At 37.6% G+C, this 20,882-nt stretch overlaps 5 protein-coding genes across 6 annotated transcripts; 3 read left to right on the top strand and 2 right to left on the bottom strand.

The window, feature by feature from the left end:
- The first annotated feature begins 1,483 nt into the window (after positions 1-1,483).
- LOC111798762 (uncharacterized) lies at positions 1,484-7,401 on the top strand. 2 transcript variants are annotated; one of them, XM_023682099.2, is made up of 5 exons: positions 1,484-2,272; positions 2,383-2,555; positions 6,579-6,653; positions 6,770-7,206; positions 7,306-7,401. In XM_023682099.2, the coding sequence occupies exons 1-4, from the start codon at positions 1,591-1,593 to the stop codon at positions 7,163-7,165; spliced, it is 1,326 nt and encodes a 441-aa protein (XP_023537867.2). In that variant the 5' UTR covers positions 1,484-1,590; the 3' UTR covers positions 7,166-7,206; positions 7,306-7,401. The 2 variants fall into 2 exon arrangements, with proteins under 2 accessions (XP_023537867.2, XP_023537859.2); XM_023682091.2 differs by having other exon boundaries at positions 6,770-7,401.
- A 1,848-nt stretch (positions 7,402-9,249) lies between these two features.
- LOC111798855 (thioredoxin H4) lies at positions 9,250-10,043 on the top strand. Its single transcript, XM_023682209.2, has 3 exons — positions 9,250-9,473; positions 9,564-9,686; positions 9,771-10,043. Exons 1-3 carry the CDS (start codon positions 9,336-9,338, stop codon positions 9,903-9,905), a joined length of 396 nt encoding a protein of 131 aa, XP_023537977.1. The 5' UTR covers positions 9,250-9,335; the 3' UTR covers positions 9,906-10,043.
- A 666-nt stretch (positions 10,044-10,709) lies between these two features.
- LOC111798823 (uncharacterized) lies at positions 10,710-13,117 on the bottom strand. Its single transcript, XM_023682161.2, has 2 exons — positions 12,244-13,117; positions 10,710-11,461 (listed from the first exon to the last, which is right to left on the bottom strand). Exons 1-2 carry the CDS (start codon positions 12,747-12,749, stop codon positions 11,020-11,022), a joined length of 948 nt encoding a protein of 315 aa, XP_023537929.1. The 5' UTR covers positions 12,750-13,117; the 3' UTR covers positions 10,710-11,019.
- A 1,738-nt stretch (positions 13,118-14,855) lies between these two features.
- CRR28 (Tetratricopeptide repeat (TPR)-like superfamily protein) lies at positions 14,856-17,304 on the top strand. Its single transcript, XM_023681980.2, has one exon. The coding sequence runs from the start codon at positions 15,455-15,457 to the stop codon at positions 17,270-17,272; it is 1,818 nt and encodes a 605-aa protein (XP_023537748.2). The 5' UTR covers positions 14,856-15,454; the 3' UTR covers positions 17,273-17,304.
- LOC111798725 (uncharacterized) lies at positions 17,249-20,640 on the bottom strand. Its single transcript, XM_023682042.2, has 4 exons — positions 20,010-20,640; positions 18,097-18,702; positions 17,705-17,996; positions 17,249-17,609 (listed from the first exon to the last, which is right to left on the bottom strand). Exons 1-4 carry the CDS (start codon positions 20,592-20,594, stop codon positions 17,575-17,577), a joined length of 1,518 nt encoding a protein of 505 aa, XP_023537810.2. The 5' UTR covers positions 20,595-20,640; the 3' UTR covers positions 17,249-17,574.
- Between the last annotated feature and the right edge of the window lie 242 nt (positions 20,641-20,882).

The raw sequence follows: 20,882 nt of genomic DNA, 5'->3' as shown, positions 1-20,882 counted from the left end.
CGTTTGTTTTTTTTACTACATTTCCAAGTCATGACTTTATATAACCTCAAAATAAAAACTTATAATCAATTTAAGTAAATAAATGAAATACTATAATTCTAAATTATCATCCACTAAACGAAGATGAATTATTTTTAATGGGCCCTGAATTACAATGTTTTGTAAGAATTTGAATAACATTTTTTTTCACGGACCACGCACCTTCGATCATGCTAATGAGGAGAACAATTGGCCAACGCCTTCCTCTCGATCTCCTTCACCATTGCTACCTATGCGAAAACATTGGTGGCCATAATTGTACACAGTATCAACTGTCCGCCTTGGAAAGTCTGATTTGCCCACACACGTTGGAAAGTTGACAATCACTGCTATATTTGCTTATTCAACTTGTTCTTGATGGTGTTATGTGGTAGTCATTGTCGGTACGAGAAAGCTGCAGGCTGATAAGCAATGAACTGAGTGGGAGCTTAGCTTTCTCAGAAAAGGAATCGATAATAGGCCACGAAGAATATTGAATGAGCCCCACCGTCTGGACCTTGTGATACAAAGCCCATTAGATTTGGTTTAAGTTCATGTGGACAAGGCCGCATGGATGGCGTTGATATCAAATATGTTGGTTGTTGGGGGAAATTTGACATACTTTAATGCCCCAATTCGAACAATGCCTCTAAAATAGAAAATTGTCGTGTTTGCTCGACACATTTCTGTCAAACTATAGCTGAGTACCAAAGTAGTACCAAAGCTAGGCTTCAGCTCGGTTACAATTTTCGGTTACCTTCTCATTGTAAATGTGGCATGTGTGTTTAGTGGTTGAAACAATTTGAGTTGGAAAAAGATATCAACTTACCCTACTCCGACTTTAGTCTTAGTCGTATGGCATGGATGTAGGAGCCATCAAGTGTCGAGTATAGAATGGGTTGTTAACAAAGATATTAGTAATTAAATATATGGTTTTTTCAGTGGTTCTTTATCGGACTCCTAATTTTCGTAGTTTAACAGTAATTAACACATTTTTTTTCAAGATGGTCAAGCAAAATCATAATTATTTCAACCGACATTTCACGCAATGTTGGAATTAGGGATCAAATTTTATATTAAAAAATTATCCATAAAAAAGATATTAAAAAAGATCTCGACATTTTATTGACATTGAGATTTAAAATTTTGATGATATTATATAAATTAAAATTAAAAAAAAAAATTGAAAATTAAAATGATAATAGGTAAGTTGTTATTATTATTATTATTATTATTATTTTATATAGAAGAGGTCGGTTTACTTAATAATAATAACAATAATAATAATAATAATAATAATAATAAAGGAAGAAAAAAACAAAAAAAAAAGTTTGGCCCAATTGTAGTGGATCGAAGAGAGAGCCCAGCGATAGGCCTTAACCCTCTCTCTCTCATATCTCTCTTAAATTGAGTCTCCATCCCTCCCGCCTCCTCCTCTTTCCCCAATCGCATTCTCTTTCCGCTAACAGAAACCTTTCAAAACCCTCGGTCTACTGTCCCTCCCATCACCACTGATTCTTGGTGGTGCTCCGACGATTGCCCTCTTTACCACCGCCTTCGCCGGACTAAACAATGGCGGCTGCAGCTCCCTCTGATGTCTCCGATGGACCAGTCCTCAGCCTCATCAACAAGCGTCTCCGCGCCCTTCGCAAGAAGCACAATCGCATCCTTCAGATGGAAGAGGCCATTTCTCAGGGAAAGCCTATTAACAAGGAGCAAGAGGACGTCCTTCGCTCTAAGCCTTCTGTCACCGCTCTCATCGATGAGCTTGAAAAGCTTCGTCAACCGCTATCGTCGGCTGTCTCTGAGGAAATTAACTTGGCTGTTCAACGCCAGCAGGCGAGTTTCTCCTCTCAGCCCGTTGTAACCGATGATTCGCCTTTGGAGGTTACGGATGACAAGCCGAGTGGCGAGAAAGACCAGTCCGAACACGCTGTGGTCGAGGACCTTCTAAACCTCCTTTATTTTGGCTCTTTGTTTGACGTCAAATCTCAAAGCGATTTTACTTCTACGATGCTTACGAGAACGCACGAAAGAAGTTGCTGCATCACCTACGATTATGTCACCGACGATGCTACCGATCTTCTTGCCGAGAGGGATTTGGATTTGATATCGACGATGAGCGGCCTATTGGTCTCTCGTCCCGTAGATTCGAATTTGCCGCATAAGAATGCATTGGAGCGTTGCATCGAGCACGCTAAACTCTGGCTCACCAAGGCTGATCAGCCTATTGAGTCCAACACGGACGTTACTTGTATTGTTTTTTTTCCTTATTTCTACTCGATTTATTTATCGCTAGTTTTGTTCGTTTAATTTCGTTCTTTCCTTTTGGATGTTCTGTTGACTTGTAATACAACTTTGTAGATGCAAACTTGAGGGAGAGGCTGCACAAGATCATGGCGTCAGATTACTTCACTACCACACCTGAGATAAAAGGTCCTGTTGAGGTAGCTGCTGTTGCTGCAGGAAACTATTCCAATTTCCAGGTTCCGGTGGCTGTCCATGAAGAAGAATCAGATGAAAAGTTTCAACATACGGTATTATTGGATTCTCTTACCATATGATATTATTCATCTGTCACATGATCTCTTTTAAATGAATGTCAAGTAATTCTTCTATGCAATTTGTTTCATCCGTCGTGCAGTGCTTTTCATTAACTTAATGCCTTTCATCAAACTCTCTTTTAGAATTGCAGTTAGAATAGGAATGAAAATTCTTTTAAAAAAGAGAGAATGGCCTTTTCCTGTAGGAGTTTGATCAAGATGAGAAACCTTTCTGTTGATTTGTGGAGCTTGGAAACCTTTACATACATTGGTTATTATTGTGGGAGCTTCCCTTCTTCCTAGTTGAAGTCTCCTAATCTTCCTCCTTGCACTCTTCCAGCATTTTCTAAATATGTCCCTTTTTCAATGCTTTATAGTTTATACCATTTTGGCAAATTAGCTGATTTTCATGGTATCCTTTCTCAAAAGGTGGGAAAATTTTACAAGCTTGAGTAAGAAGTAAAGGCTTTCTTTGACACAAAGGACAACCATTAGTGATCAACCTAACTTCTTGACTGTTTCTTCCTGCCTCGAAAAACAAATAACTGTCTTACTGAGGTTGACATAACAAAGACTTTGGAGGAATTGTACGTGTTTTCCCCCTTATGTTGTACTTCCTTCCCTTCTTGTTTAGACATGGGCTATTTGACCTTGTCTTGTCCAAAGCCTGCTTAGAAGAAGTCTTGCCGATTTGTTACCCATCAGCTGAAGAAAACAGAACCACCATCAACCATGGGAGGAGGTATTTGGTAATTTAAAAATAAGAAATTGCTCGGATTTACTTCAAGTGGAGGGTAAGAATTTGAACTTTTGACCTCATGGAAATGAGTTAAATGCCTTAATGACTAAGCTATGCACGTGTTGGAAAACCTTTGAAGGGGTAGGGATTTGAGCCATGTCTATGAGTTTGAAGAAACTACTAGAGGAGAAAGCTTTATGCAGAATTGCTATTGAGACCTAATTAGCCACTTCTCATTTTTGTTCATTCTCAAACTTTCACTTCTTTCTCATCACAAGGCCCTTGAAGGTGTCTTCCAAGCACAGAGGCCTCATTAATTTTGAAGTTAAATCATTCATTGTAAAGCTTAATCAGTAGTGATCTAAAGGTCTTCTACCTATGCTTGGGAAAATTTGTGCTTGAGCGAGGCCAATGCTTGCCTTTTGAGATCTTACTTAATTCTTCTCAATATTCAATTTTAGAGCCTCTTTATCCTAGATATTTGTAGTCCACTAATCAACTCTTAGAAATCTAGGCATAAGAAGAAACTTTAAGGAAGATGAATTTGTTGAATTCGCCTTCCTATCTTGCTTTCTTTTTGATTTCTGGCCAAACAACCACATTTGATCATTGGACTCAGCATTCAGATCCCCGTGGCAGCTTGGCTGTAGGCTTCCTCCTTAAAGATTTAGTCAGCCACAGCTCCCTGTCTTTGTGCTTTTTCCTTAGGGCGGTTCAGTCTTTGCAAGAAAGATCAGAAACTCAAAGTCGGCCCTTGCTTGCTCATTTACTGGTGGTTTCTTTAACTTTATACTCCACCTTCAATTGGCACATGGCCTTCCCTAAAGACAACAATAGGCTAACACATGATTTTTGCAGAATTTGGACCCTTCGGTTCAAGAGATTTGTCGTTAAAGAGGTACAATAGAATCTTCAACAACAAGAATAAATTATTTAGTTGGGTTATAGATTTATTACCATTTGTGGCTCCTTTTTGGCTTAAACTCTCGTTTGCTTCAATTTTAAAACTTTGTAGCTTAAGTACTATTTTAGGCAATTGGAAGAGCCTTTTACAGCTCCTTTGTATTTTAGCTTGGCTTATGGTATTCTGCCCATCCTTCAAAATTTCAAATTGTTTCTTATTAAAATAAATGTTAAATATATGTCTTAGTCCCTAATGTTTGGGTTCTTGTTGCTTTTTTTATTTAAAGGAACTAATAAATTCACTTATGTTTTAATGTTTTTCAATCATTTCCCTTCTCTTTGGTGGATAATTTGGTTGTTAATAAATTTACATGATATCATATTTAGCGAGTTGTTAGAAATTTAAAGGAAGAATTAGGCAACCTAAGACTAAGAGAAGATTGATTATGCAGACAAAATTTATTAGTTCTTTTTTCACATTAAAAAAAAACTAATAAATTTGGTCACTTATGTTTTAATGTTTTTCAATCATTACCCTTCTCTTTGGTGGATGTTAAAATTTGGTTGATAATAAATTTACTGTATATGATATCTAGTGAGTTGTTAGAAATTTTAAGGAAGAACTAGGCAACCTAAGACTAAGAGAAGAATGATTATGCAAACTTAGACATTTGGAGAAAAAAATAGAAACTTTCCTCCCTTAAGTGGCCTAATTCTTACTTTAAGTTTGCTTAAACTTACCAAATATCATACCATGTAAACTTTACATCAACTGATTTTTGCATGCACTAATGTAAAAGTTTTAATTGAAAACTAAATTGAAAAAACATTCATACATCAGGGTGAAAATAAACATATGCTACACAGGATGTTCACAATTTCAAATTTATTGGGTGTTTGGCTGACACATTATACAATTATTCAGTGGCCATAAGTTCAAAGAAAAGTAAGAAATTCTATGGCTGAATGCAGTTAGCTGTAGCTTGAGTCTATGTTTTGAGATGATTAACTGGATCATTAAGAAGAAAAAAGGATAATAGTGGAAGGATTTGATGTTGTATTATTGTATAAGTAGGTTTTAGGAGGTTAGGTTATCCATTAGTTGGTTGGCAATTCGTTGTCATTTGTAATTTAGTAACTTGTTTTTCCTATTCTTTTGACCGTTGAAGGTTGTTAGGAGCTGGTATAAAAGCCAGCCCTTTTGTTGACTTTTGTTTAATTTTTTTGGATATAAGAAAAGTTACTTTTGTGGTTGGTGCTTCATATATTGCATTTTTATAAGCTCTAAATATAGTAACTAGCTTGCCTTCTTTTGAGATTTTGCAATAACAACGTGTTTCATCTCAGGATTCTATCAATGAAATGAAAAAAAAAAAAATAAATAATAATCAACGTTTCTCATTAAAAAATGTTTCAAGTATAGGGGAATGTTGATTTTGTATTATAATTTCTTACCAAATCAATGAAAATATATAGACATCAGATGCCTAAATCTTATACACTAAGTGTTCTGAGGAATCTTTTTTTCTTCTGTCTTTTTTTGTTGTTTGTGTTAGCCCACTCAACTGTCTTAGCTTGTTGCATTGTGCTGAGTGTTCAACCATCTTCATAAATGCTATTGAAACTTTTCCCAAGGAAATAGTACGTTAGCATCTCGACGTTTTGTTTCCGTTTGTTAATCGCAATCCATGTAGGATGCCTTCAGCATTAAATCATTGGGTGGGGGTTAATGTTCTTTCTGGATAGGAAAGAAGAGAGACCGAAGTTTAGCCTTCTCTATTTCCTCTGGGATTTGAGTTATTTTATCCCTTGTTTGATCATAGAAAATTACATGCTTAGCTTTGTAGAAGAAATTTAGGGAATTTGGCCACCGAAGGTCTAATTGCTTGGGTGCACTGTTTGGTTTCCGTTTTCTTTTCAAAGATGTCAACGACCATTTAATCTTTTAGCGGACAATCATTTTATGTATCTTTGAAGCTTATATCTACTACGGATTGAAGAGTATGTTTTTTTTGTTGTCGATGGCCTTGGAAAGAAAATTGTCAGAAAGCTACCGATTCAAAAGTGCATCTTTATTTTGTCAATAGCCTTGGGAAAAAGATTGTCACAATGTCTCTCCTCAGGATTTTCATTCTTTCCTGCCAACTTTTCTCATCTGAATTCTTAAGTTGCTTAAGTAATGGAGTAATTTGATTTATTAGTGGTTGAGTTTGCTGCTTTATAGCAATGAGCAATTGATGAAGTACCTCAAACCTAGGGTTCAGTTGTTTGAAATGATTATTGAAGTTTTTTTTTACCTTACTGCAATTTTTTTGATTATTTCTGTTACTGTTACAAAATTTGAAAATAATATTGTATAACTCCTTAATTTGTAGGATATTGACGTGGGAGACTTGCAAGGAGATGATATCAGTGATGGTCAACCTGGTTCTGTTGACGAACTGCCCAGGGTATGCCCCAATTTTGTTAATCTTTCTGTAGTACTTCATTCTCTATATAGCCGACCCCTTGTTTTATTGTACTTTTTGGGTGTCTTTATTTGAATATGGAGACTTCTGCTTTGCAGGATGTGCAAGAAACTGGAAATTCTTCTGAACTCGTCACACAGCAAGAAGTGAGACCAGAAGAAGAATTTGAGCAGAAACATGCGGACGGAGATGCAAAAGATCAGCAGTATGTTCCTCGAAGGGGCTATATGAACCAAAGAGGTGGCCGTGGAGTTGGTGGCCGAAGAGGATATTCTAATGGTCGTGGAGGTCGAGGCGACGGAAGGGGAGGAGGATCCTACCAGAATGGACGCAGCCGATATTATGACCAGTCAGGAAACTATTATCAGAGGAACTACTACAATGGTCGAGGAAGAGGTGGGAGGGGCGGTGGCCAATCTTACAACAGTCATGGTTCAGCCCAAGGCGCTCCTAACTCTAACTCTAACTCTGCAAGTGTTGGCGTGGCTTTGTGATGACGGTATTGATATGTCCTCGGGGTGTTTCTCAGAAGTGGGTGGGTGATGCGAATGTTTGTTGCTTTTCATTATTCTCTCTCTCCATCTCTGGACATTGGTCCTCGTTGAATTCACCATCCTACATCTTGTTTTTGTAGTCCTAGTTTTGATGGATCCAATGGAACCTGTGTACAAAAGGGCGGATATTGCCAAACCGTTTGATCCTAAGTTATTTTGTGGACACGAGTTGCTGATGTTTAGACGCGTACGTTAAGGTATGATATGGTATCAAGTGTTCTTAGTCCTTAAATAACATACGAATTTAGAATCGTTGGATAACTTCACTGAATCAGTTGGAAAGCTTGTTCCATCTGATATAGTGTAACTTGGTACTAATCGAACTGAAATTCTGTGTAGAGGAATTTCCATTGGTAGTAGTGTGTTCAGTGTTGAGTGCACTGAACTTCTCTAAAAAAAATTGAGTTATATGGTTCTGGGAGCATTCGTTTCTCGCTCTTGTTTGTGTTATCAACTGCTCTGTTTTTCACATTATTGAAATTGATTTGGTTTAAAACAAAAGGAGCATTTGAGTTTAGTACAAAAGAAAAGGCGTCATTTTTAAGTGTGCTGTTAAAGCAATTTGGGGGAATAGCGTTTGATGACTTGTTATGCTTTTAAGGGTACAGAACTTATTCTCTAACTTCAGTTTTCGTTTACCACAAGGATTTTTAAGTTCATTCCTCCGATGAGAAATCACATAATTCCATTCACCCATTTCATTTCTCTTCCCATCTTTCTAGTTGCTTGAATCTCCAATTAGGTTAAGATTTTCATAATTGCATTTAGGCATTTCTATTACTTTGATTTGATTGTTTTATCAATACATCAATTGATTCATAAACAACATTCAACTTTTGTTGATTTTTTTTTAAAAAAAAAAATCCTAAATTTTGTTCACATTGAAAATACCAACGCCTTTCAGTTTGTCAAGTTTATTCCATTCCACAATTTGTCAGGTTCATTCTCCAAATTTGAAGGTCCCAAAAATATTCTAAGTTCCATTATTATTTGTATTTGTAATGCAACTAGGAAGTGTTATGCCCTTTTGAGAAAAAATTGGAGTCATTTATTTTAATGTTACACTATGAGAATGTTCGAGAGTAAAGGATGTGCTGCGCATGAATGCAAAACAGACCTAATTCCATCTCTAAGGAGGGCCTATTACCTCTAAAGTGTGAATTCAAACCTCTCGAATAAAATGCTATTTAAAAGTATTTATTAAAATTAAAAATTGATAATTTCTATAAAATTTAGGAATTTAAAAAATTAAGGGTAAACTTTATTAATATATATTTTATTAAATTTAGTCTTAAAAATTTATACATATATTTTATTTAGTTTACTTTACTAGAAAGAAAACCAAAAGTTTTCGAGTTTATATTTAATATACGGATTAATTTTAAAATATTTTAACTTATCATAAATTTATTAAACACAAAATTAAAATTTATTATCATAATATTCTATTATATCAACCTTTTTAGGTAACGAACAACAATTTTACATTATTCGAACAATCATCATTTATTCTCCACCTTCGATTGTCCATACAAAAAAGCAAAAAGCTAAACGAAAAAAAAATCCTCCATTTATTTTAAGTTCTTTCTTTCCTTTCCCTTTATGTATCAATTTTGGAGATTTCAAATGGCTAATAGAGGAGTTGAAAAAGTAAAAAGAGAATAAATTATAATAAAATTAAAATATATGTGTGATTATGTTGGCATGAGTGAGATAAATTTATTATATTTAATTTTTTTAAAAGTATATGTATAATTAATTACTAGAAGTTTATATAATTTTATTAAATTTATTTACATAAAAATAATGATTAAGATTGTTGGCTAAATAAATTTAAAATCCTAAAATTTTAAAAAATAAATTAAAACTTAATTGATTAAAAGCAAAATGACTACCAACCATTAATTATTTAAAGTGAATCAAGTAAAAATATTATTTATTTATATAAAATTTTAAAAGCATTCACATAGATTGGAGGCGACGGAATCATATTTTTTCTTCTCATTATATAAAGCTGATCATCAGCCATGTCTTCAAACAAGATTTCTATCTTAGAAGAGGCTCAAACAAAGATCTGAGTTCAAAACTTGAAGCTTCAGTTTCAAAAAAAATGGGAGCAAGCTTTACAATCCCACGTTCAAGATCTTCCAATGCAACATTACAAGCCATGGCTCCCACCATTGTGGAGTGCCACAACAAAGCAGAGTGGACAGCTCGTTTGGAAGCCACAAGGGAAACAAACAAGCTTGTAAGTTTAATACCAACTCTTTATCCCAACATATAGGGATGCAAACGCTTTGGGTTTGTGATTTCTTCTTGTGCTGCTGGTTTGGTATAGATGGTGATTGACTTCACTGCTGCATGGTGTGAACCTTGTCGACGAATGGAGCCGATCATCAAGGAGTTTGCTTCGAGGTTCAAGGATGTTGAGTTCGTCAAAATCGACGTCGATGAGTTGATGGTATGAGCTTTCAATCTTGTTTTGATTCAATCTTGTTTTGATTCAATCTTGTTTTGACTGTGTTGAAAAAATGGATGACAACAGGATGTTGCAAAGGAATATGGAGTGGACGCAATGCCAACATTCATACTGATTAAGAAGGGGAAGGTAGTTGATAAGGTGGTCGGCGCCAGGAAGGATGACCTGCAGAAGAAGATTGAGAATCATAGTAAATATTGATGGATGCTCCTCTTGAAGCTTCTCAATAAGCCAGGAAGAACTAGTACTATAGAACAAACTAAAATGGTGTTTATTTTATTATTCCAGCCCTTCTCACTTCTGATATAAAAAGAAAAAAAAGTATACTTCCTTCTGCTATTTGTCCAATCTCTCTGTCTTTCTCTTCCTCTGCCCAAATTACGCACAAGTATTGTAATGTTTCAAGTCTACTACTAGGAGATATTGTCCTCTTTGGACAAACGTGTCAGCTAGGGAGACGTAAGCCCACCTCTAGTAGATATTGTCCTCTTTAAGCAAACACTTCTGCTAGGGAGAGGTTTCTACACCCTTGTAAATGATTCATTCTTCTCCCCAACCGATGTGGGATCTCATAATCTACCCCCCTCCCCCTTTCCCAATCGACGTGGGATCTCACAATCCAGCTCCCCTCGGACCTAGGGTCCTTGCTAGCACAACGCCTCATGTCTACCCCCTTCGGAGCTCAACCTCCTCGTTGGCACATTGTCCGATTTCTGGCTCTGATACCATTTGTAACAGTTCAAGCCCACCGTCCTCTTTGGACTTTCCCTTCTGGGTTTTCCCTCGAGGTTTTTAAAACGTGTCTGCTAGGGAGAGGTTTCCACATCCTAATAAAGAATGCTTCGTTCTCCTCTTCAACTGATGTGAGATCTCACAAGTACATAACAAAAGTGACGGTAGCCCAGCCATCTGAAAGTCGAGAAGATTTTGGTAATGCTAGAAAATTTTAGAAGATAAGAAAAGGGACAATTGCATAACTTATACAACACCAGTGGACGCAAAGAATGCACAAATTCCAAGCTAATAACATACAAATAATCTCACATTAACTTCCCGTAAAATTGTGTGATCACATGATGCAACATTATTATAATAAAATCAAAGCAACTTTTGGCTACAAGGGCAGTGGATGAAGAATGCCAGATTTCTCTTCCTAAATCATATTCCAGGAATCAATCAAGCAGTTCTTCAAAATCCTAGTATGCACAATGCTCCTTTCCGGAGAGTAAGACAGGTATTTACATGTTTTTGAGCTCTCATTATCGATCCACGGTGTAGAAGGTTCGTCGTGGTGGCTGCTCCAGAACGCAACTTCTTAGTCAGAACCACCCAAAGCCCTTCTTAGATCAGATTTCTGTTCAAAAGTAAGCATTGATGGGAAAATGATATCAAACTTGATCCTTAGGTTCCCCTTCTTGTTTGGTTCTTTAGAGATGGGCATTCCTTCATTCTGGATCACTACCTCGTAACCGGGTTTGACAATATCGGTTACAGAAGTGAGATTTCTTCCATCCAAAGTTGTAACGTTCAATGTTTTTCCAGTGAGTGCTTCTAATAGAGATATTTTCTGATTGATTACCAAATCATTACCATCCCTCTCAAACACAGGATGGGGTTTCTCATCGATGATAAATATAAGATCAGCAGGAGAAACTCCAGGTTCTTGATTGCCTTTCTCAGGGAAAGTGACTTTTGTCCCCTTCTTCCAACCAGGTTTAATATCTATTTTTAACACTTCATCAACAGTTTTTGGCTTCCTACAAAACAAGTTCCTTGAATAAGCCTAAACTGAGGAGCAAAAAGTGAAGAAAAATATGAAAGAACATCGAAGATACAATGAGATCAATGAAATGAGGTGTCAAATGCGAGCTTCATTGCAATGTGATGCAAGAAAGAAAGAACAAGCTTAAGTTCATCTAATCCAAATCCATATTGCTTTCCAATTCAGCAATAAAAGCATACTTATTACTCCTAAATAACAGAAGATATCCTTATAGATGCTTTAGTCAGCTGGAAGTTATAAAAAAGGGCAGCCTTGTGGTTATTGAAGGTAGAAGCACCAAGTCCTTTCCTGATCATAAACTTTATGTCAGAGTATAATATTCAAAAGATCATAATCTACCCATTGTCTTTCTGCAACACATGCACAACCATCCAATTAGCTACACAAGTAGGCTTCACAGCTTAGGTAGATAAGAGTTCGAAATAATATGCTATTCTATTCAGAGTTGCACACCACTGGTTCATAATTGTTCATCCTGTCGCCTTTCTATCAATGGTAAAAGTAGAACAGAAGGAATCATTTGGCATGTAAAGGGATATCAATATCCTGATAATCCAAGGCAGCTCAGCCAGGAAAAAGGAATAATATTTTCCTCTACGTCTCCACCTCTTAAGTTTTACAGCATCAAAGATCACTACTAGTAACCCATGGACATTCATCGACACCATTAGATGCAATCGAAACAAATTAGAGCTATAAGCATTTAACGTTTTGTTTCAACAAAAACAGAAAAAGTAAACAAGGAATTTTACATACCCAAATTCATCGGGGACAGTGCGGGAAATCCTCATCTTTCTTCGCGAACCTTTGTAAATCTCCTCCAAGCTACACATTAACTTGCTCTCAATTGGCGGTGCTTTCCTATTCGATTTCTTCCCAGCCTCCGCCTTCCCATTCCTAAACAAACTCTCTCTCTTAAACCCTCCGCTCTTAGCACTCCCAGCTCCGCCGAAAAACTCGGCAAAAATGTCATCGGCATCGCGAGGGAAATAAGAAAAAGAGGGATTGGAATCGGGCGGAGGAACAAAATCGGCGGAATTAAGAGCCTCCTCACCGTAGAGATCGTAGATCTGACGCTTCTTAGCGTCGCTTAAAACATCATAAGCCTCAGAGATCTGCTTGAACTTTGCCTCCGCCTCTTTCTTGTTGGAAGGATTCTTATCAGGATGCCATTTCATAGCCAAGCTCTTGTAGGACCTCTTCAGGTCCTCTTCATTGGCATTTCTGTTCACCTTCAACACATTGTAGTAGTCCACCCCCATCAAACAGCTACGTTTCTGCAACTCCTCGATCTCTCACAGCCTCGAAATCACGATTGTTCTTCCGAAATCCCTGAGAGCCCAAAATTTCTTCGAATTGACTTCAGTTCTGGAAGCAAAGTTGAAGAAGAACTGGAAAATTTGAAGAAACAGAGAAATCCGGGGGGAAAACGGCCGTTGTACTGATCAGAAAATTGAGCGGCTGATTAATGCCTCTAATCGCGCATTTTTTAATAATATATATTTATCGTCAAATTTGCCTCCACCTGCTACCGTAACAGCTCGGTGACAGAATCTTGCGTGAATGACAACCGTGACTGGAGGACGACGATTTTCCTTATCCACGTGAGTGTCATCCCTCACCGGTCACCCCACTCCTTTTGAATTGTCGGGCAACATAATGTTTAATGCAATTATTGATTTATTTATTTTTTTATTATATAATCTCTATTATTTGAAAGTTAGGTTTTTCTAATTAATTTAATTAATTTAAACCATCAATTATTAGTTGGTCTCATCAATATATATTTTGAGATTAATTCAAAATTATAATATTAAATACAAGAGTTTAATATAAATATTTGTGTATTTAAATACTTGTAAAATCATCAAATAGTGCAAAAGGTTCATTTATAAATCTAATAAAATATTAAAATGAAATTGTTGGCATATTTTACTATTTAATTTAATAAATCTAAAAATATAATATTCATAAAAAAGCCATAAATATGTATATTTAATGTGATTGATAGTCATGTTGTATGATATAAAATAATTTTGATTAATTTATAAATTTTAGTCACTCATATTTATTTCGAAAAAATTCAGTAAATTAACAAATTGTGGGAAAAAAAAAGCATTTAATTAAAAAAAAGAAAAGATTTGATTAAAGTGACAGGCATGTGAGTGTATCACAAGCACTACGAAACTATGGAACGTGCAGTCAAGTAGCGAATGGGGTTGCAGTAGGAAAGAGAGAGAGAGAGGGACATTTGTGTAATTTCACATATATTTTATTAATATAATTATAAAATAAATTATGCATTTAATATGGAATTGGAATATTAGTCGGCCGTCGCCGCCGTGGGAAGCGCTGCAGAATGAGCCAAAAAAACATGTCCTTTTTCACCGATCAACCCGCTGGCCCCCTAAGTTATTTTACTTTTGGCCGACACATTTTTTACTTCATAAAATATATATATTTGTTGGATTTTGAGACAAATTTGGTTATTTAGGGATGTTTGGTTCCTCCCTCTAACCAACATGAGATGTCACAATCCATGTTTCTTAGGGATCTAACTTTCTGGCTAGTAAATTGTTCGGTCTTAACTTTGATATCATTTGTACCATTTGTAATAATCTAAGCTGATCACTAGCAGATCTGTCAAGGATTGCTAGCAGATCCTGGGTTTATAAGTAAAAGTATATATCTCTATTGTAATGATGCATTTTGGGGAAACCCAAAGCAAAGCCACGTCAGTTTATGCTCAAAGTGGACAATATCATACCATTGTGGAGAGTCGTGATTCCTAACAAGATCCAGCGTCCTCGCTGGCACATCACTCGATCTTAACTCCGATACCATTTGTAACAACTCAAGCCCACCGCTAGCCGATATTGTCCGCTTTGACACGTTACGTATCGCCGTTAGCCTCACTTTTTTAAAATGCGTTTACTAGGGAGAAGTTTTTAAAGTGGCTCATGTCTAGACGAGCTTAATGAGGTTGTATTAGGAGTCTGTTGCTCCACAACCTATAATGCCAAACATATACCACCAACCCACCATGACCACTTGCATTAGATAGGCGTCGCAACTAATCAATTGTAATAGATAACTTAAATCAATTGAACTATGCTTAAGTTATTGGTTTCAATCGATACCTTATCTAATTATAATTATACATTTAAAATTACTAGTCAATAAACATTGTAATTTATTTCATTGGATTAAATTCTTGGAAGAGGACATCATGAAGATTTAAAGTAATTTTAAAGACAAAAATATTAAGGTTAAGATTTTTTTTTGTAGCCCGCTGGTTAGAAATGTTCCACTTATTAGATCAGATCCAATCTAATTCAATTCTACTTTAGTACGGAGTTTTACATCTATAATCTAGAACACACCCATATGAAAAAAGATGCACTATTTCATCGATCATGTAACTAATATGAAGAAACTTAGTTAGGATCGATATTTTTCGATGGTCACATTTGATGATTTTAACACGTATGATCAACAATCGATGCTCGAAAATGGTTTCACTCCCGATTAACTGCTACAGGAGTTTTGTAAAAACATCTTTTCATCTTTGATGGATGCTTTGACTTGTAGTGCTTCCTCCAATGACTCGTTTTTTTTCTTCTGGCGGTGCTCGTGTGCCTCTAGCAATCCAGCAAGATCATCAACAGTTAGATCTTCTAGATCCTTCGACTCCTCGATAGCGCACACGACATTCTCGTAATTATCGGTTAGTGACTGCAAAATTAGCTCCACGACCCACAACTCAATTCAAGAAATTTATAAAAATTGAAGAAAAAAAATAGAAAAAAAGAGATTAGTGTTCATACTTAATTGAAATAGAGTAAAGCCCTCCAAACATCTCCTTCTTGTTGGTTTTGGATTTGTCCATGTGTAGCGCTTCCACTGCCTCTTTATCCTCTTCGTGAAGTTCATAGCCATTTCGAATTCTGATGCTTGTCGGTGGAAAATGCTTCTGTCAATCCCACCAAATGGACAGTCTATTCCGGTGGAAATCAAGCATGAGACATTCCATGCCCGTCAAAGTCGGCTTCTTCACTTGCTGAGCGACTGTACTGATTTGTCGAGGCTCAAGCAAATACACGCTCAGGCACTTCGCACCTTCTCCACCCACAAATCTTCTCTCTTCCTCTTTAGCCGAATTCTTCACGTTTCTTCATTAACTGATTTTGAGTATGCGTTACGTGTTTTTGATCAAATCGATAGCCCTAATTCGTTCATGTGGAACACTCTAATCGGAGCCTGTGCACGGAGCTTGGACCGGAAAGAGCAGGCGATTGAACTCTTCTACAGAATGTTAGAAGAAGGCTCAGTTGAACCAGATAAACATACTTTTCCTTTTCTTCTTAAAGCGTGTGCTTACGTATTCGCTTTATCTGAAGGGAGACAGGCGCATGCTCATATCGTTAAACGTGGGTTAGATTCGGATGTTTATGTTGGCAATAGCTTGATTCATTTATATGCTTCTTGTGGGTGTTTGAGTTTAGCATTGAAGGTGTTCGAGAAAATGCCTCACAGAAGTTTGGTTTCGTGGAATGTGATGATTGATGCGTATGTACAATGTGGGCTTTTTGAAAATGCTCTCAAGCTATTCGCTGAAATGCAGGACACTTTTGAGCCCGATGGCTATACAATGCAGAGCATAATTAGCGCTTGTGCTGGTATTGGAGCTTTATCTCTGGGGATGTGGTCTCATGCTTATGTGTTGAGGAAGACTGGTGGCGCTATGGCCGGTGAGGTCCTGATCAACTCCTCACTGGTGGATATGTACAGCAAGTGTGGTTCTTTGAGTATGGCTCAGCAGGTCTTTGAGACAATGCCCAAACATGACCTGAATTCATGGAATTCAATGATTTTAGCGTTTGCCATGCATGGACGGGCGGAAGCTGCCTTGGGATGTTTCTCTCGGCTGGTTGAAACGGAGAAGTTTCTGCCCAACTCTGTCACGTTTGTAGGTGTTCTTAGTGCATGTAACCACAGAGGTATGGTTGCTGAAGGCCGGAAATATTTTGATATGATGGTTAATGAATACAAGATTGTACCCCGGTTGGAGCACTATGGATGCCTTGTTGATCTCCTATCACGCTCCGGTTTCATTGATGAAGCTTTGGAGTTGGTGACAAATATGCATATAAAACCAGATGCAGTGATCTGGAGGAGTCTTCTTGATGCTTGTTACAAGCAGAATGCTGGCGTTGAGCTGAGTGAAGAAGTGGCATTACAGATTCTTCAATCTGAAACAACAGCTTCTAGTGGTGTTTATGTGCTGTTGTCAAGAGTCTATGCTTCGGCACACCGGTGGAACGATGTCGGGTTAGTTAGGAAGGCGATGGCCGACAAGGGTGTGGCAAAAGAGCCTGGCTGCAGTTCGATAGAAATAGATGGTGTTAGCCATGAGTTTTTTGCAGGAGACACATCTCACCCCAAGATAAAAGAGATCTATGCTGTTATTGATTTGATCGAAGAAAAACTACAGAAGCATGGTTATTCACCTGACTATTCACAGGCAACCATGGTCGATGACCCCGATACCGTCAAATGGCAGTCGCTTAAGTTGCATAGTGAGAGATTCGCCATTGCTTTTGGGATACTAAACTTGAAACCTGGGATGCCAATACGCATATTCAAGAATCTTAGAGTATGCAACGACTGCCACCAGGTAACCAAGTTGATTTCTCGAATTTTTAACGTAGAGATTATCATGAGAGATCGTAATAGGTTTCATCATTTTGAGAATGGCATGTGTTCCTGCCTGGACTTCTGGTGATTTATTCAAGAACCTGCAGTTTTTTCTTTGAACATCAATGATACAAAAAGCTTCCTAAATTTGGCTGCAATTACTGACATGGATAGTTACATCAATACACATCTTCTGGGAATCCCTAAATCGACTTATATGATCTTCCACATATGGCTTCAAAGTTGCTTTTGTTGTAATTATTTCTGTGTGGCCAAATGAAAAAAAATATGTAGAATCTGAGTGACTGGCTGGGAACCAAGGCCATCAGGCACCAATCTGAGACTCATCTGAGGAATGTAATAGCCTCAATCTCTTGTTCCCAATGGATTTCATAATAAACGTTGTTTTTCGAAGTCCTTCCCCACTGAAAAACAAAGATGGCCAGATGTATGTTGAGGAAAAAAGATCAAAGCAAGGAATAATATGAATTTAGAAGTATTGTTGGGAGGAAGATCTTACATTTTGATGACTCAGGAACGGCAACCACATGCATGGTTGCATTGTTGGGAGGAAGTTGCAGGCGAAGGGGATAGAGATTCCCATTCAATGGATTGCGGGTACACACAATGATACCTTTGATTCCTGTTTCTTCCTCCATTTTATGAGTCAGTTCCTCCACCCCATTTCCTTTGAACATAAAAGAAGAACCCTCCACTGTATCTTCATCTACATCTCCACTTTCATCAGCCACGTGGTAGTAAATCGTCCTTCCTTCAGATTTGGGAGGTAAACTAACAGTTGAATCAGTAGACTACAAGAAAACCCACAAAAATTGGTGATCAGATTTTTTAGGAAAGGAAGTAAAATCGATCAAATTCGCCTTGGAAAGAAGGTTTATAGAGATCTCAAACCTCAATTTTAGAGTAATTGGACGATTTGCCAGCGGCAGAAGGGGGCGAGCCGGGATTGAAATCCAGAGAATCCATATGCTCAATTGTGGCAGCTTTATGATTTGCAGACTGGACTTGAATCTCAACAACGTCGATGTCCCAGAGGATCCAATCCTGTGTGGCGGTTCGACTCGGAATATCATGAGTGACCGAATTCCGCCATGGCGGTAGACCCCCATTGGCTCTCAAAAAGTTCCCATATCGGGTCTTGAGCTTGACCTGGGACCCTTCTCTGACGGGTTCCCATTCGACAGACGAATCGAGCCGTCGAGGAAGGGTTTGAAGCACTTTCCGGCCGGTCATTCCGAGCAAGAAAGGCTGATTGCTGGCGGTCAGGTACTTGCCGTAGCAGCTTTTGAGACGGATGATCGAGTCAGAGCTGGCGCCAGATGCAAACTCGACGGACCAGCGAGCAGTTTTGGAAGATCCACTACGGTCTTGGTTAACCGACTCCTCGTCGTTGTCGGCGATAAGGTACTTGTCGTGGTGGCTGCGGAGGCGGACGGTCTTGGCGTTGCGGAAGAAATCCATGGCGGATCGGAGGTTGTTGGCGGAGCAAGATTTGAGCTGTAGAATAAGCAGAGGAAGTGCTCAAATTTATTTGGATTTGTGTCCTAACAAAGAGGGCAGTGATATATGAAATGCTGTGATTAGATTCCTATTTGATCTAGAACCGGGAAATTTCTAAGGAACTGAACGATTGTCAAAAGTGGTAAAAGAAAGTCAGCTATAGCGATGCGAGTTGAAACTACGCGGCATTAAAGTGATGAGTCTGACAGCCCCTTTGCGCTGCTTACGGCGTAAGTCAAGCGGCCCCTTGGAGATGTTAAAAATACGTTGTCAAGACAGGATTTTTTTTTTTTTTTTTTTTTTTTTTTTTTTTTTTTAAATATAGTAAGTAGGATATAATGCATTAATAATTTTATTGAAATGATTTAAAATGGAATTATAAACAATCATGAATATAGAAAAAAAAAAATTACCCAATTAGGCATAAATTTATAATGTAAGCTTAATTAGTAATTAAATTACTTGGCCCAACGTGGTCTGCATATGACGATAGTGGGTTAGAGATATCCACGGGTTAGGGACAGAGAAGCTACCTACGATCTTTGCAAAATTCTCCCTCCTAACTACCTAATTTCTTCCCCATTCTCGCAAAATTCAAAAGGAATTTATAAGGATGGAGTTCCCAAAAAAAAAAAAAATTTTAAAAATCTGTTTATTATTCTTTTAAAAAATAGTTAAATATATATATTTTAAAATTTTAAAATTATAACATAATTGGTAAAGATTAAATAAAATCTATGTATATTAAAGATTTAAAATTAACTAATTTATTTTTAATATATATGTATATATATTTTAATATGAGTTGAAAATATATTTACATTAAATGGGCGCAAAGGTTTTGACCAACAATATATGTTCATGTCAGACCCCATTTATCTAATGGGTAAAAAATGTTCTCCACCCGTATCTAAATGAAGAATCCCCTCCGATTTAAGATATATCCCTGCAGTAATAGTACCTCGGTAAAATCGACATTTGTATAGTGGGTTAAGAGTGTATTTCCATAATATATAATACCTAATATTGGTATGAAAAAGAAAAAATGAAGGGAGCAGCGTGGTGGTTATGTAGTGGAGCGTGGTAGGTAGACGTAGAAATGGTGACCCTTATTCTCCAAACCAGTACGATCTTCCTCATTCCCCACTTTTTAATTTAGCTTTTTCAATTTTTTTTTAATAATATTATTGTATTATATGGAGTTAGATTGTGAAACAAAGAATTAAAATCAGAAAATGTAATTAAAATATTCAAGCAGATTAATAAAATAAAATAAAATTGCAGGTCGAGAGAATTGTTCGAACCTGGAACGTGGAGGATCGCCGCACAGATTTGGGAGTGGCCGGAGAACTTTTTCCAGAGGCGGAAAACTCATCGGAAGAATTAGACATCGACCATGTCCTTCGACTCATCAATAAACAATACTTCGGAGTTTCATCCACCGCTTCCACATCCCACAAAATCCACCCCTTAGTGGACGAGAATCGCGGCTCATCATGAGTCACAGAGTTCCTCCACGGCGGAGTAACCCCGTTCCCTCTCAAATACGTACCACACCAACTCATCAACTTCACCCGATCCCCGTCGCGTACAGGCTCCCACTCCACACTCCACGGCGCACCGACTTTTTCGCATTTGTTTTGCAGCGTCACCTTCTTCCCAGTGGCACCGAGTAAAAAACTAAGATCGGTAGCGGAAAGGTAACCGCCATGGCAACTCCGGAGACGAATCGCACCGATTTTGCCCTCGACGAATTCGACGCTCCAAATGGCGCCCTCGGCGGAGGCCTTAGTGGTCTGGCGAACGGTTTGGCGATCATCGTTCGCCAATAAGTACTTACAGAGGTGGCTCCGGAGCTTGATCGAAGTAAAAGAGGCGAAAAACTCCATGGATTGGAATCAGAAGGTGAATCGGTGCGGAATAGGGCGGAAGGGGGAGAGGGCTAAATAGGTAAAAGAAGGCGCAGAAATGGAAGGTTTGGGGGAATTTGATTGGACAATGAGAGGCAGAGTGATAGGGATCATAGTTTGTGGAACAAAATGCAGAGGACTTCAGTCAATTCTTCAATGGAGAACACACGTCATATTTTAAATTACTTTAAAAAAAATATGTTTTTAATTTTGATCATATACGTTATCAAAATTTATGATATTAAGTTTGATTAGGATTGTTCTTAG

This window comes from Cucurbita pepo, chromosome 1, assembly GCF_057944985.1.
Source record: "Cucurbita pepo subsp. pepo isolate OVF chromosome 1, ASM5794498v1, whole genome shotgun sequence".
Classification (NCBI taxonomy): Eukaryota; Viridiplantae; Streptophyta; class Magnoliopsida; order Cucurbitales; family Cucurbitaceae; genus Cucurbita; species Cucurbita pepo.
The sequence above is the reverse complement of the archived record's forward strand: the minus strand, read 5'-3'. Positions and strand labels throughout refer to the sequence as shown.

Excerpts from the sequence above, each read along its gene's own strand:
- LOC111798823 (XM_023682161.2), bottom strand. The coding sequence starts at position 12,749 with ATGGGGGTGGACTACTACAATGTGTTGAAGGTGAACAGAAATGCCAAT. Across the intron at positions 11,462-12,243 it reads ACTGTCCCCGATGAATTTGG|GAAGCCAAAAACTGTTGATG; the intron begins GTATGTAAAATT and ends CTTGTTTTGTAG.
- LOC111798725 (XM_023682042.2), bottom strand. The coding sequence starts at position 20,594 with ATGGAGTTTTTCGCCTCTTTTACTTCGATCAAGCTCCGGAGCCACCTC. Across the intron at positions 17,997-18,096 it reads CCAATTACTCTAAAATTGAG|TCTACTGATTCAACTGTTAG; the intron begins GTTTGAGATCTC and ends GTTTTCTTGTAG. Across the intron at positions 17,610-17,704 it reads CGTTCCTGAGTCATCAAAAT|TGGGGAAGGACTTCGAAAAA; the intron begins GTAAGATCTTCC and ends TTTGTTTTTCAG.
- CRR28 (XM_023681980.2), top strand. The coding sequence starts at position 15,455 with ATGCTTCTGTCAATCCCACCAAATGGACAGTCTATTCCGGTGGAAATC.
- LOC111798855 (XM_023682209.2), top strand. The coding sequence starts at position 9,336 with ATGGGAGCAAGCTTTACAATCCCACGTTCAAGATCTTCCAATGCAACA. Across the intron at positions 9,474-9,563 it reads CAAGGGAAACAAACAAGCTT|ATGGTGATTGACTTCACTGC; the intron begins GTAAGTTTAATA and ends GGTTTGGTATAG. Across the intron at positions 9,687-9,770 it reads TCGACGTCGATGAGTTGATG|GATGTTGCAAAGGAATATGG; the intron begins GTATGAGCTTTC and ends GGATGACAACAG.
- LOC111798762 (XM_023682099.2), top strand. The coding sequence starts at position 1,591 with ATGGCGGCTGCAGCTCCCTCTGATGTCTCCGATGGACCAGTCCTCAGC. Across the intron at positions 2,556-6,578 it reads ATGAAAAGTTTCAACATACG|GATATTGACGTGGGAGACTT; the intron begins GTATTATTGGAT and ends CTTAATTTGTAG. Across the intron at positions 6,654-6,769 it reads CTGTTGACGAACTGCCCAGG|GATGTGCAAGAAACTGGAAA; the intron begins GTATGCCCCAAT and ends TCTGCTTTGCAG.